General features: G+C 40.3%; 1 protein-coding gene across 2 annotated transcripts in view; it reads right to left on the bottom strand.

The window, feature by feature from the left end:
• Positions 1 to 396: 396 nt before the first annotated feature.
• Positions 397 to 14,062, bottom strand: part of TSGA10 (testis specific 10) — a 100,173-nt gene continuing 86,507 nt past the window's right edge. The window contains exons 18-20 of one of the 2 annotated variants that reach the window (XM_040336342.1): positions 4,887 to 4,997; positions 1,275 to 1,400; positions 397 to 470 (exon numbers count right to left, since the gene is read on the bottom strand). In XM_040336342.1, the coding sequence (XP_040192276.1) occupies positions 446 to 470; positions 1,275 to 1,400; positions 4,887 to 4,997 (262 nt within the window). In that variant the 3' untranslated portion in view covers positions 397 to 445. The remainder of the gene's footprint in view (positions 471 to 1,274; positions 1,401 to 4,886; positions 4,998 to 14,062) is intronic. The other variant, XM_040336343.1, reaches the window with a different exon arrangement.

Genomic DNA, 14,062 nt, shown 5'->3' on the forward strand with positions numbered 1-14,062 from the left:
TCGGCCCTAAAGATGATGTGCCCTAATGTCAGATCATAGATCTATACACACACATAGGCAGACTAGAGAACTGTACCAGGTATATGTATGAAAACCCCAACATCGTATTCAGATTTCAGGTGGGGGTACCCATATAGGGGAGAAAAGTGAATAAACAAGGACAGTGATTCCAGAAATTAAAGTCCAGGTCTATATCAGCTTGAGGCTGATATTTCACAGAGAAATCATGTATACTGAGCACAGTGCAGTATTCAACAAGCGTCGTGGATGAAAGCCGGTTGCTTGATTCCAGTGTGCACAGAGAGTGGTGGGATGTTTGCACATATGGGAAAGTATTAGTTAAGATGCAAACACATGAAAACACAAGGTGATTGAAAGATAACAGTGTATTTATTATTTAACTGGTGTTCCCATGTTCTTTCCTACGATGACCAGGAGTCGTTGCTTAATAATCTTTAAACAGAAGATTCCTGCAAGAAATAATGTAATTAATTAAACAATATAAATACCTCCAGGGAAAAATATGCTGGAAAAACTAAACAGGCCACTCGGGGGGAACCATTTGGAAACACAATTAAAATTCACAGCCTACATTTTATGTATTTTTAATTTTGACATCTACCAGAACAGATTTGATGCAAATGTAATGACTGTCTCTTATTTAGAAGAATATCATAAAATGAACACATTCTCTCAACCAATCAGATATACAGTATAGTACACGTATAAACAAGTGCACCATGGCAATGAGTAACTGTAGTGAATGAATGATGTCAGCAGAGAATTCCTCACCCACAATTCCCTGCACAATAAGGGCTTGTTCACAGGTGTGTTGATTAGGAATAATGAAGCAATGCTCATTAATGCTCCTATAGAATTTATGACATGTATTTGTTGTGTTTTTGAAGCATTGAAAAAGCATGAAAAATGCTTGATCAATGCCCATGAAAGGTATCCAAGCATGGAAAAATGCCCTTTTGATGATATAGCACATTACCTCAGATATCTTCTAATATAGAAATACCAACTGCATCATAAACATTAGATCCAAACCAATTTCTCACATCTACAGTCACCTGTATGTTTTTTTTGTCAAATCTCCCCACAGCTTTTGAGGAAATAAATCGCAGGTTAGCATTAGTACAATTTATTAATGGTGTATTCTGTATAAACAAACCCACAGATTTTAACTCAGTGTTTTATAAAGGGTCAGATGCAATCTAAAGCAAGTTAAATCAGCCATTCCTTTTTTTTGGCGTAATGAGGCCATTTACCTGTCAAATGATTTTTCTGGAGACCTGGATCGGCGCTCTGGAGATCGGAATAGCCTTTCAGGTGAAATCCTTGAAGTGTTTGGTGTTTGGAAGTTTTGACGGCGCAGCTCTTTGACAGCAAGCTCCCTATACAAAATAATCATCAACTTTCAATAATTAAAATTTAAAATAGAAAATACCATAATGTATGAAAAAAAAATACAACCCCAACTCCAAAAAAGTTGAGACACTGTACTACACTGTGGTAAGCATGGCCCCATCCCAACTTTTATGAGACGTGTTGCTGTCATCAGCTTTCAAAATTACCTTATTTTTTTCTTAAAATTGTAGATTTTCTCAGTTAGAACAGTTTGCTATTGTGAATAAAAGATGGGTTTATTAGATTTTCAGATCATTCCATTCTGTTGTTATGTAGATTTTACACAGAACCCCAATTCTTTGGGAATTAGGGTTGTAATTTTAGAGTCTAACATGGAAAAGCACATAAATGCGAGTCGAAAGGCTGTACACTCCGAAACTAGATTAAAAAAATGGAAGGGTTCCCAAAGGGGCTTTTTAGCAGCAAAATAACCATTAAATGAAAAATGATTTTCAATATTTTATTTTCCAAAAAGTGCAAAATACAGATTATGTCAATAAATGTAAAAATATGAGCTCTGACTGGAATATAGAATAGCAAACAATATCCATCAATGATAAAAAATGCACATTTGCAAAGATGTCAATACATTATATTTGTACATTACATATAAGTACCCCAATGCATTTGACCCCTACATTTGTGGTCTTCATCAGGAGGATTTTGTTACTCTAAAGAACATGTAAAAAAATAGTTTTTTACTACTAATTTACCTGTATAAACATTACCAAAATTATATGTGAACACTGTTAATAGTATATATCTTCATTCAAAGTGCAAATATATTTACCATTTAACTGATGGAGATGGTGTGCAACACCCAACCAGAATTTAAAACCAGATGCATTCAGTGATCCAGAGGACTTTGTGTGGGCCCCACCCCCCCGCACCCCTTAGACAGGCCCTCAATACACAGGGCTTACAGGGAGTCACGTGTATCCAGACCCCAAAGAGGGGAAGGAGAAAATAGACAGGGCACCTGTAATATACAATTTAATTTAATGAGTGGGGAATAGTTTTTTTTTGTGCTGCTTATTAGAACCAGACCCTGTCAAACCCAGCTAATTATTTTAAAATGTCATATTGGTATTGATTGCCAACTTGATTTTTTGCTTAATCTATTTTGGGGTTATTAAAATGGAATCCCTGGTATGATACTATGATATTTATTCTTAAATAAAATTGAAAATAAAAGTTAAATGTGAAAAATCGAATTAAATAATTCTAATATTCGTGAGATGTGTAGATCAAAGTAAGTAAAGGTGCGTTGTGAATGATAAAAAATGAAATAAAAATTATAAACACTAATGCTAAAAACAACAAAATAGTGAAGAGTGGCGCACGAAATGACCAATGATAGACAGACCCCTTCATGTTGGTTGATGCAAGATTATTTGAAAAAAGGAATGAAATAAAAAAAGTAAAAAATATATTTACCAAGACGTTATAAGAGCACCCCTATAATGGAGTGAACTGTGATAAAGTGACCGATGCCTCAACAGACATGAGAATAAAACTCACAAGTGATTGTGAAGATGAAGATCATATCTTAGTTGAAAAAATGATAATGAATATTAATGAATACTATTAATAATGTTAGTCAAAGATATACTTATTTGGTGTAATATGTTGTAGTATGGGTGACATATGGTCCGGGGAATCTAACAGCAGCACTTACTTTATACCCCATCCTTCTCCTCTGCGTCCATCGGCAGTCATCCAGAGATTCACAGATAATTTTGATAATGTTTATACAGGTGAATAAGTAGTAAATAACTATTTTTTGACATGTTCTTTAGAGTAACAAAATCCTCCTGATGAAGACCACAATTGTAGGGGTCGAAATCCATTGGGGTACTCATATGTACAAATATAATGTATTGACATCTTTGCAAATATGCATTTTTTATCATTGATGGATATTGTTTGTTGTTCTATATTCCAACCAGAGCTCATATTTAAAAATTTCTTGAAATAATCTGTATTTTGAACTTTTTTGACAATAAAATATTGAAAATCATTTATCATTTGATGGTTATTTTGCTGCTTACCCTTTAGGGTCTTTTCAAAGATTTATAGTAAAATCCTTTTCTCAGAGTTTTTCTCGCCGTGATTCCTCTCAAGCCTGCCTTGCATACACACGTTCGTGAAATGTAAATGCTAGAGCAAAGCACTGTGACATACAACACGTACGACGGCGCTATAAAGGGGAAGTTTCATTCGAATGGCGCCACCCTTTGGGCGGCTTATGCTAATTTCCCTGTCTCATAACTTGCTTCTGAGCATGCAGGTTTTTTCCCCCTCGTTAAAGCGCAGACACGACCGTTTTTCACGACGTGAAAAACGACGAGAAAAAATAGAGTAGGTTCTAAATTTTTAACGCCCATTTTTCTCATTGAGAAAAATGCTCTGGAGCCTACACACGACCGTTTTTCACGACCAATTTAAATTTTTTTATTTTTCTTGTCATTAAAAATGGTTGTGTGTATGCGGCATAAAATGTGTCTAAAAATAAAAGTAAATATTTAAAGAGGAACTAAACTCTCTTATCTATTAAAGCCAAAGAAGCTGCCATCTTAGCCTATGTTTGATCTACAGTTGCCATGGTGCTGTACATTTGATCATTTATGATACCAGCCATTTCAGTTGAGAACACAAGCAACTGTGACAGCTGTCATTCACAGCATGTGGGAAACTGTTAAATTGATGGGTTTAGCTTTGCTTTAAAACCTATAAACTTTCTCCTCTTGCATTTGCCCATAAACAGGTCCAAACATCAGATTTCCAGATTAGCAGAAAAACATTATTATTTTTATACAGGATTTAATAAGCACCAACAGTTTGCGCAGCGCTTTACAATGTATGGACAGACAGTACAAATACAATACAACTTGATACAGGAGGGATCAGAGGGCCCTGCTCATCAAATCGCTCAAGCACAAAGTGACATCTTGGCAAAGACAGCAGAAACAAAATGCCCAACCATGCTATAGCTCTTTAAATAGGATCCTGAGTGTTTTCTAATCACATGCTCCATTTTCATCTCTTATGCCTCATACACACGACCAGTTTTCCATGATAGCTTTTGGCCGGGAAAACTGGGCGTGTGTTTGCTCCATGGCAGTTTTCGGCATGTGAACATGTTCTCTTTTTTCCTGCCGTGATTTCCGGCGGTCTTTTTCCTGGCAGTTTCCCTATTGGAAACACTGCGATGGAGCATACACACAGCCGGCATTCCCGGCCAAAGCTCTCACCGCAGTTTTCCCAACGGGAAAACCTCTGGTGAGTACACAGGGAAAGTGACTGAGCTGGTTCTCGGTCGTCGTCCCCCGGGATTCCCGGCGGACTTTTTAACGACAGGAATCCCGATCGTGTGTATGGGGCATTAGAGTTATTATATGTTTGTAGCCGAACTCCCATGTAAGTTAAAGTTATATAAGTTAGAATAAGTGATAAACTACAAGTACACATACACTTGCCTTTCAAAGCGTTCTGTAGATAGCTGATTTTTGGTTATTTCCAACTCAGCTTCTTGTTGAGCTATCTTGTTTTTCAGTTGTCCCGCTTCCCGAATATGATTTCCTCTGAAATGAAATTTCATCATTGTTATTTTACGGAAAATAGGTAAACCTTATTTAAGACCATTTCTTAAACAGCAAAAGGCTGCTTTATCTTGCAATTTTCAATATTAGGATAAACATGTTACATCTGATTTTATAGCATCTGGACGCTCTGTCGGATGGTCCATTATGTCAGATATCACTGCCTCCACTAAACCTAGATGACAAAGGTTTTTACACAGGAAACTGGCTTTATAGTGTGCGAACAAGACATATTGGTGGCAACAGTGCACAAATATCCTGACTTTCCTCCCACTCCACTCATTTACATTTATGTGGCATCTTTAACCCAAGAAGTGGGGGATTGCACTGGAAGATGCGCACATTTATGACAACATATTTGGTAGAAGTGTGTCTTAAAGTATTGTTTTTTACAGCTGCCAATCTCCTATCATATCAAAGTGATCAAGCAGCTATGCAGATTTTTTAATGCGGTATAGCAGCGCTATATTTAGCGCTGTACCGCATGAAAAACGCCTCAATGTGAAAGGGGTCTAAAGGAAAAAAAAATTTTTGCTGAAATTACTGTTTACAGGGTATAGAGACATAATAGTTAACTGATGTCTTTTAAAAATGATTAAAAATAGATAAAAAACAATCATATAATTTACCTACAGTTTAGTTTGTTTTTTGCTGTTGTTTCCTGGTTCTCTGATGTACAGAGCCAGAGAGCCAATAGAGGGCAGCGATGCTTTGTCTAAAACCCCTCAGCACCAATCCAGTTTCGTTTTACAGTAATCACACCTCCTTGATTAGTCACCACAGTGAGAAATCTCCCAGTACTGTGGTGATCAGGAAACAGACAACCAGGAAGTGTCCAGAACAGAGAGGAATTACAGCAACATCAGAGCAAAAGCTAACAATGAGGACATGAAACCAGGACTGCAGTAAGGTAAAGGAAGCTATTTAGCTAAAAAAAAAAATCCTTTAGTGACCCTTTAAGCTTTATTAACTGATCATAAAGTTTAATCATTGAAAGGTTTTAGAAGCTACAGCAGAATTTCTTGAAAGCCTGCTACAGCCCCTGACAGCTTGTGTAAAGTGACAGCCAGAGCTCCCATTAGTATATATGTTTAACATCTCCAAATTAAAGCTGATCGTTTTTTATTTTTAAAGCTGGGGTGACCAACTTGCGGCCCACAAACCGCATATGGCCCAAAGCGGCGATAAATGTGGCCCAACACAAAATCATAAACTTATTTAAAAAGTAGATTTTTGGGGAATTTTTTGTAAAAATGCGTTTACACTTAGTGGACATAGGCGGGCAAAGAAAAAAAAATTGAGTGTCTCTTTACTGAACTTTTATACGTTATATCTTCTCAAATAAAAATATCCCACTCTTCACACTCAAGCCTTATTCATGTAATCCATTTTCCTCAGCAACTATATTTGTGAGCAATAATCTTCAAGGATGAAACACACGAAGGGCAAAATAAGAATCAAAATATCTGAGGAGCACCTTGAAAATTCATTGAGAATTGCTACTACATCCATCGAACCAGATATTGATGCGTTACTTTATCAAAAACAGTGTCAAATATTGCACAAATTTTATGTTTTATTACTCAGATAGGTACATTACCAATATTAGTGATCATTCAATTGTGATCTGTCTAACTTTTTCTACTCATCAGTTATCTTTATTGTTAGTGTAGTTTATGTGTGGCCCAAGACCATTCCCCTTCTTCCAATGTGGCCCAGGAAGATCAGAAGGTTGGACACCCCTGTTTTAAAGGCTTTGTAAAAGCTTGTTGTACATACTCTTCTAATACATGCTGAAGCCTGTGTGTAGAAGGCTTTAAATAAATCTATTTATAGCCAACCTAAAGGTTGAAACTTAACCAGCTGCAATGTAACAAAGGCTCATTATTTTCCCTGACACACCCAGTAATTTCAACCTGAATAATTTCTGGCAAGCATACATTGTTTTACCATAGTGTTTCCTGAAACTAGCCATGTGATAGTAAAACCTTATTGATAAATCAATTCCATGTAAACCACTGTGTAAATAGTGAAAAAGGTTAATTGGCATGAAACTCGTTAATCATCACATTTCCAAATAGTATTTTGCACGTCTAGCCATTAAAGAATTCGTTCACTTTTGCCCAAAAACTGTCTATACAGATAAGGGATGTCTGTAGATGTAAATAAGCTGTACAATTTTGAGCAAAATTAAATAATGCCCTTGTCACCAGAGTATGTCATTTACTGTACATACCCCATAAAGCCTGACTGGAAAACTCCCAGGATGTTGCTAGAACATTGCCAAGCGTGGCCTAGCTATATCTGTTCACCTTCGCCATCACAGGAGTGATGACTTTTGGAAGGTAGAAGGTGTATAGTATACTGTAGTTGGTGCAAATATTTTAACTGAATTAGAAGATACCATATAACCGAGGTGAAATGTGGCTCAATAATATCTTGCCACGCATCCTTTTTTTTTTTTGTATAATCTTTATTTTTGTAAAAGGAAAACATAAAACAAGACACGTCCAACAGTTTGCCTTAGGCAACAAATAAACAGGTTGAACAAAGAAATAAAGTACAACAGTAAAAGCAGTATCTTGTAGGCAGGGACACCCAGTGCCCCCTGTAAAGGAGGCCTATCCCACGAGCGCAGAGGCTTTTGATAATTATATCAACCGACAGCGTATCAGTCAATCCTTAAACCGGCATTAATATAATAAAGAATAAATGCATACAACTTCAAAATATATATAAAAAAGAAACGGGAAAGAAAGTAGGCAAAGAAGAGAGAAAAAGAGAAAGGGAAGAGAGGGGGGAAAGAAAGGGGTGATCTGAGCGTACCTGCATTTCTGTAGGAAGCCCTATTCACGGCCGCGCCAAGCACACCATTCTCAAGTGTAGCCATAAGTCCAGGTGAACTCCAATAGTCGCAATATGTCAGAGGATAGCTCCCTGTCCTCTAAGCTCTTGACAGCCTGTGATTTTTAAGAGAAGGTTCTGCCAGTTCCAATAAGGCTAGATAGCACACATCTAGGATCTGTGACGTAGTCATTCCAGGGTGTTCAGACTGCACTCAGACTGCACTCACCCCGCTGACCCACTCCTTCCGAGTAGGAACTCTGGATTACTTCCAATTGATTGGAAGCAGGCATCTAGCCGCATTTAATAAATGGGGCAGCACGCTTTTCCTATATTGACTGAGTGGGATCGGGGGGACATGCAGGAGGACGTGCACCGTAGAGAAAGGAACATCTATCCCCGTTATGCTTTTTATTTGGTCCTTGATATCTTCCCAATAAGGCTTGGTTGGGGGACATTCCCACCATATGTGGACAAGTGTACCTCTGTGTCCGCAGCCTCGCCAGCATAGCTCCGATCCAGAGGGATATATGCGTGCCACATCCACTGGTACCCGGTACCAGCGGGACATTATCTTATAGTTTGTTTCCTGCACTTTAGAGTCTATAGAGAACGAGTGGATAAGGTAGTACAGGTGAGTCAGTTGCGAATCAGTGAATTCCTGCCCTAAGTCTCGCCAGCATAGCTCCGATCCAGAGGGATATATGCGTGCCACATCCACTGGTACCCGGTACCAGCGGGACATTATTTTATAGTTTGTTTCCTGCACTTTAGAGTCTATAGAGAACGAGTGGGTAAGGTAGTACAGGTGAGTCAGTTGCGAATCAGTGAATTCCTGCCCTAAGTCTCTTTCCCACCTTCGAATATATGCAGGTTTGGGTTGGTGGGTGGCAGAGCACAGAAGTCGGTATAATTCTGACACCATGTGAGGGATAGGTTCTTCATTGACGAAGAGGTGCTCAAATGAGTTGAGGGAGGAAGGACCTCTAATTGAGCGTCCATGTTTCTCAAAGAAGTGGTGTAACTGTCTATACCTCCAAAAGTTAATTTGTGAACCTTGGTGCCTGGCCTGCAGGGTGTCAAAGCTCAGGAGCTTACCATCTTTCATAAGCTTGCCACAGCTGGCATTTCCATCATCCACCCAAGGCCCAAAAAATGCCATCTGTTCGCCTGGAGGGAACCACAGGAACCCACCCAGTGGGGCCAGTGGGGACGATTTTCAGGAGCAAGTTGGTCCGGTCCCAAACTGAGAGCACCTGGGCTGTCAGTGGGGAGGTTGTTGCCGACAGCCCCCTATGTTCCCAGAGTAGCCATGGTGCATAGGATAAATTCCTGCCCACCAGGCATTTCTCCAGGGAAACCCAGAGTTTTGAGTGAGTATGGAAATGCCAGTTGAGTTATCCTCTGGAGGACTATGGCCCCGTAGTAGCGTCTTATATCTGGGATACCCAGGCCACCTTCACGTTTTGGGCACCTCAGCACCCTTAGGGTTATTCTGGGTTTCCGTGTGTTCCATACAAACTCGGACAGTATGCTGGACAATCGGTCAAAGAAGAGCCTGAGTAGGGCTATCGGTAGCATTTGTAAATAGAAGAGTACATGTGGCAATATATTCATTTTTATGATGTTTACTCGTCCCAACATTGTGAAGGCAGTCTGCATCCATTGTGAGAGGTCTTTTTTAACCACCGTAAGCAGCGGGTGGTAGTTGGCCATGTACAAGGTGTCGAAGCGGTCCGTGAGCTGCACACCCAAGTAACGCAGGGACAATTTAGCCCAGGCAAAAGGGAAGGCAGCCCGGAGACTCTTAGTTAAGAGGGGGGCAGGCAGATGGGTAGAAGTTCAGACTTTGTGTAATGTATTTTAAAATTGGAGAGTGAACCAAAGTGCTTCATCAGGTTAGGCAATGAGATCAGGGGGTCTGAGAGGTGGAATAAGACATCGTCAGCATATGCCAAAAGCTTAGCCATGCATCCTTTTGAAGATCACATCAGCTTGGCAAAAAATTTGTGTTAGGGTTAGTCTTTTGGTTTTGGATTGTATAAGGGTGGATTAGTAAAAAGAAAAAAGTTGTACTACATTGGGTAGCGACATGGCGGACTTTAAAGGGCAATCACAGGGACGTATATCGTTATAAAAATAAAGTTTAATTACAAAATAGTACATATACAAATAAATTTCATATAAAAAATGTTATCAAGAGAGAGAACATAGATACATATTTGAGCAATAGAACGTCTCGCCTAATGGCGAGACGTTCTATTGCTCAAATATGTATCTATGTTCTCTCTCTTGATAACATTTTTTATATGAAATTTATTTGTATATGTACTATTTTGTAATTAAACTTTATTTTTATAACGATATACGTCCCTGTGATTGCCCTTTAAAGTCCGCCATGTCGCTACCCAATGTAGTACAACTTTTTTCTTTTTGAACCTATACTTCGGATGTGGGCCAATGTGAGTGCCTTATTGTTATTTTCCCCCCTGACCCTCTTTTGGTGGATTAGTAAAGTCCATGGGCTTGAATGTAAAGTCCATGGGTTTTCCAATACACATGGAGATAGTGGAACAAGATGCAGGTTCCCTCAGAAATTATAAAAAGAGAGTTGGTTTGTCTAAATGAAGTTGCAGCTGAGAGGTAGACTTGAAAAGCACACAGCACATCCAGACAGTGGCGGGACACCTCCATGGGAGGCAAGAAACAGAACATAAAGAGAACAATGTCCTGGTTAAGGTTATAAAAAGAAACCACCTTGGGAAGAAAGGAGATGTTTGACCTTAACACAGTTTTGTTCCTATGCAGTACAAAAAAGAGATCCATACAGGTTAAGGCTGCCAACTCTGAGATACGGCATGCTGAGGTGATAACTACAAGAAAGGCAACCTTGTCAGGTATATTCGTAAAGAGAATTTCCCTGGCAGGCTCAAAGGTTGGGTTCTAGAGAGTTGAAAGAACCAGGTTAAGATCCCATGACAATATTGGGGAATAGAGGGGAAAAATGAAATTAAATAAATGAAAGCTTTTACTATGGAGTGGAAAGCATGCAGTCTTTGGAAAAGGATCTCTAGGGCAGAAATCTGCCACTTATTGGTACTCAAGGCTAAACATGGATCCAGACTCTGTATACAAGTTCAGCACTAAACCAATAATAAATGAGTGACCTTCCAATAAACATAAAATACATATAGTTCAAAAAACATCCGTAGGATCCACTAAGTGAGCAAAATTTGTCAAATATATAGAAACCAGTCTATCGGAAGTCCTACAATGTGAAAAATGTAAGAATAAAGGTGTGAACTGCTCCAAACCATAAAGAGACCAAAGAATCTTATGTGCAGGAATATTCACCCAGATGCACCGATAGTAACATAAGCTCCTTACCAGAAGATATCGACCCTTTTAAATTGAGCTGTCAAACAGCACTTTTGAACCACCATCCACTTAAACAGGCCGTGCTGGATACTCAGCAGGATACTTATAATACTCTCATAATAGACATTCAAATGGAATTTCTCATCAAATGACCACATTTTAAAATTGTAAATAAATGTTCCGCTCATAGAGAATACAGAAATAAGCAGCTTCATAGTGTAGTATTAAGGGATAAAATGTATTGAAATAAAGTATTGCACTTACATTAGTTAATACGCCAATATACATATCACAAATATCAAAAACCGTATCCAAAAACAACACAGCGTGATGATGTTACATCATGTAGACTCTACCCTACATGTTTCGTCATATAGTGATGTCTTCAGGGGCGTGATAGTGTATAAATGTACTTTGTGAATCTGAGTGTAGGTGTTAGTGGTAAAAATATTGATCTAGACATGATTATAGAAACTACAGTATTTATCCCATAGAGCAGTGGTCATCAACCCGGTCCTCAGGGACCACTAACAGGCCAGATTTTATGTATTACCTTGGGGAGATGCAGACTAGAAAACTGAAATCACTGAGCAGCAAATGATATCACCTGTGATGTATTTCAGTTATCTTGCAAATCTGGCCTGTTAGTGGGCCCTGAGGACAGGGTTGATAACCACTGCCATATAGTACTTTCTGTGTTGGAAATGTCTAGCCTTGCACCATGTGCAAGGCTAGACCTTAATAAAGGGAAACTTTCCAGTCTTCAAAAGTATATGAATAACTGAAGAGGACAGGCACTTGTGCTTTAGGACCTGCGTTTCAACAGCCCCTCCATAAAAACCAGCAACCATGAATCAGGATGGTAAACCAGCCCCTAGGACAGAAGATCTGGATGATTCAAAAGGGCCCAAAGAGAATCTGCCATAAGTCTGATGAGGTCAGTGTACCACATCCACCTAGACCAGTTCATTAAAAATAACCCCAATGCCTTCAGTCTCTATCCAGCAGAGCAGACAAGGAAGGAGGAAATGGATAGATCAAGCTTAACTGATCCCACAGATTGATTAGGGCAGTGATGGCGAACCTTTTTGAGCCCGAGTGCCCAAACCGCGACACAAAACCAATTAAATTTTTTCAAAGTGCCAACATGGAATAAATCTACCAGCGGCTCTGTACAGGAGGATAGGACTGATCATCCCTTTGAATGAGCCCTAAGGGACCAACAACCTTACCATTGTGTCCAGATAAAAAACCTTTGTGCTTTTTCAAAGGAGTGCATTGTGCTCAAAATACAGGGATGGGATGGATCAGAGATGGGATGCTCAAAATACAGGGATGGGATGGATCAGGTATGGGATTCTAAGAATACAGGGATGGGATGGATCAGAGATAGGATGCTCAGAATACAGGGATGGGATGGATCAGGGATGGGATTCTCAGAATACAGGGATGGGATTCTCAGAATACAGGGATGGGATGGATCAGAGATGGGATTCTCAGAATACAGGGATGGGATGGATCAGGCATGGGATTCTCAGAATACAGGGATGGGATGGATCAGGCATGGGATTCTCAGAATACAGGGATGGGATGGATCAGGCATGGGATTCTCAGAATACAGGGATGGGATGGATCAGAGATAGGATGCTCAGAATACAGGGATGGGATGGATCAGGCATGGGATTCTCAGAATACAGGAATGGGATTCTCAGAATACAGGGATGGGATGGATCAGAGATGGGATTCTCAGAATACAGGGATGGGATGGATCAGAGATGGGATTCTCAAAATACAGGGATGGGATGGATCAGAGATGGGATTCTCAGAATACAGGGATGGGATGGATCAGGCATGGGATTCTCAGAATACAGGGATGGGATGGATCAGGCACGGGATTCTCAGAATACAGGGATGGGATGGATCAGAGATAGGATGCTCAGAATACAGGGATGGGATGGATCAGGCATGGGATTCTCAGAATACAGGGATGGGATTCTCAGAATACAGGGATGGGATTCTCAGAATACAGGGATGGGATGGATCAGAGATGGGATTCTCAGAATACAGGGATGGGATGGATCAGAGATGGGATTCTCAGAATACAGGGATGGGATGGATCAGGCATGGGATTCTCAGAATACAGGGATGGGACGCTCAGAACACAGGGCCCTTCCCAACAAAGCATTGTCCTCTGCCCCCTTCACATCCCCCCCACATACACAGCAGTGTCCTCTGCGAGCCCTCACCTCTCCCTCCCTCACCCATAGCACTGTCCTACCTGTGTATGTGTTCAGCCAAAGTCCTCCATATTGCCATGCTTCAGTGCTGGAGGCCCGGCCTGCACAGGAGGCCGCTCTCCTATTGGCTGCCCAAGTCCAGGAAGGGAGGATCATTCTTCTCTTCCTGGCTATTCAGAGGCATTGCGCGCTGCTTACAGCAGACACTCCCTCTGTGTTATTTCCATTGGGCTGCTTTAGTGTATGCAGGGAGGGCTTTACAAACATCTGCCGTCCCACTGCCCGATCGCATTAATGATAGAAAGGGAGCCGGCTACTCCGCGCCCGCACGAGGGAAAATAACTGCATTGCTGGGGGATTCCCTCTCCTATCCTGGGAGCCTGCTGAGTGCCCACAGAGAGGGCTTGGCGTGCCAGCTGTGGCACGCGTGCCACAGGTTCGCCATCACTGGATTAGGGCATCCTTTCCAGTTTGTTGTTGAATATGGAAACCAGGAGGTTCACATACAGACGTTGACAACTGAGGAAGTCCATCTACCATTTTTTCACCACAGTAAAATGGACCACATATACAGTAAGGCTGGTACAT

This window comes from Rana temporaria, chromosome 2, assembly GCF_905171775.1.
Source record: "Rana temporaria chromosome 2, aRanTem1.1, whole genome shotgun sequence".
NCBI lineage: Eukaryota > Metazoa > Chordata > Amphibia > Anura > Ranidae > Rana > Rana temporaria.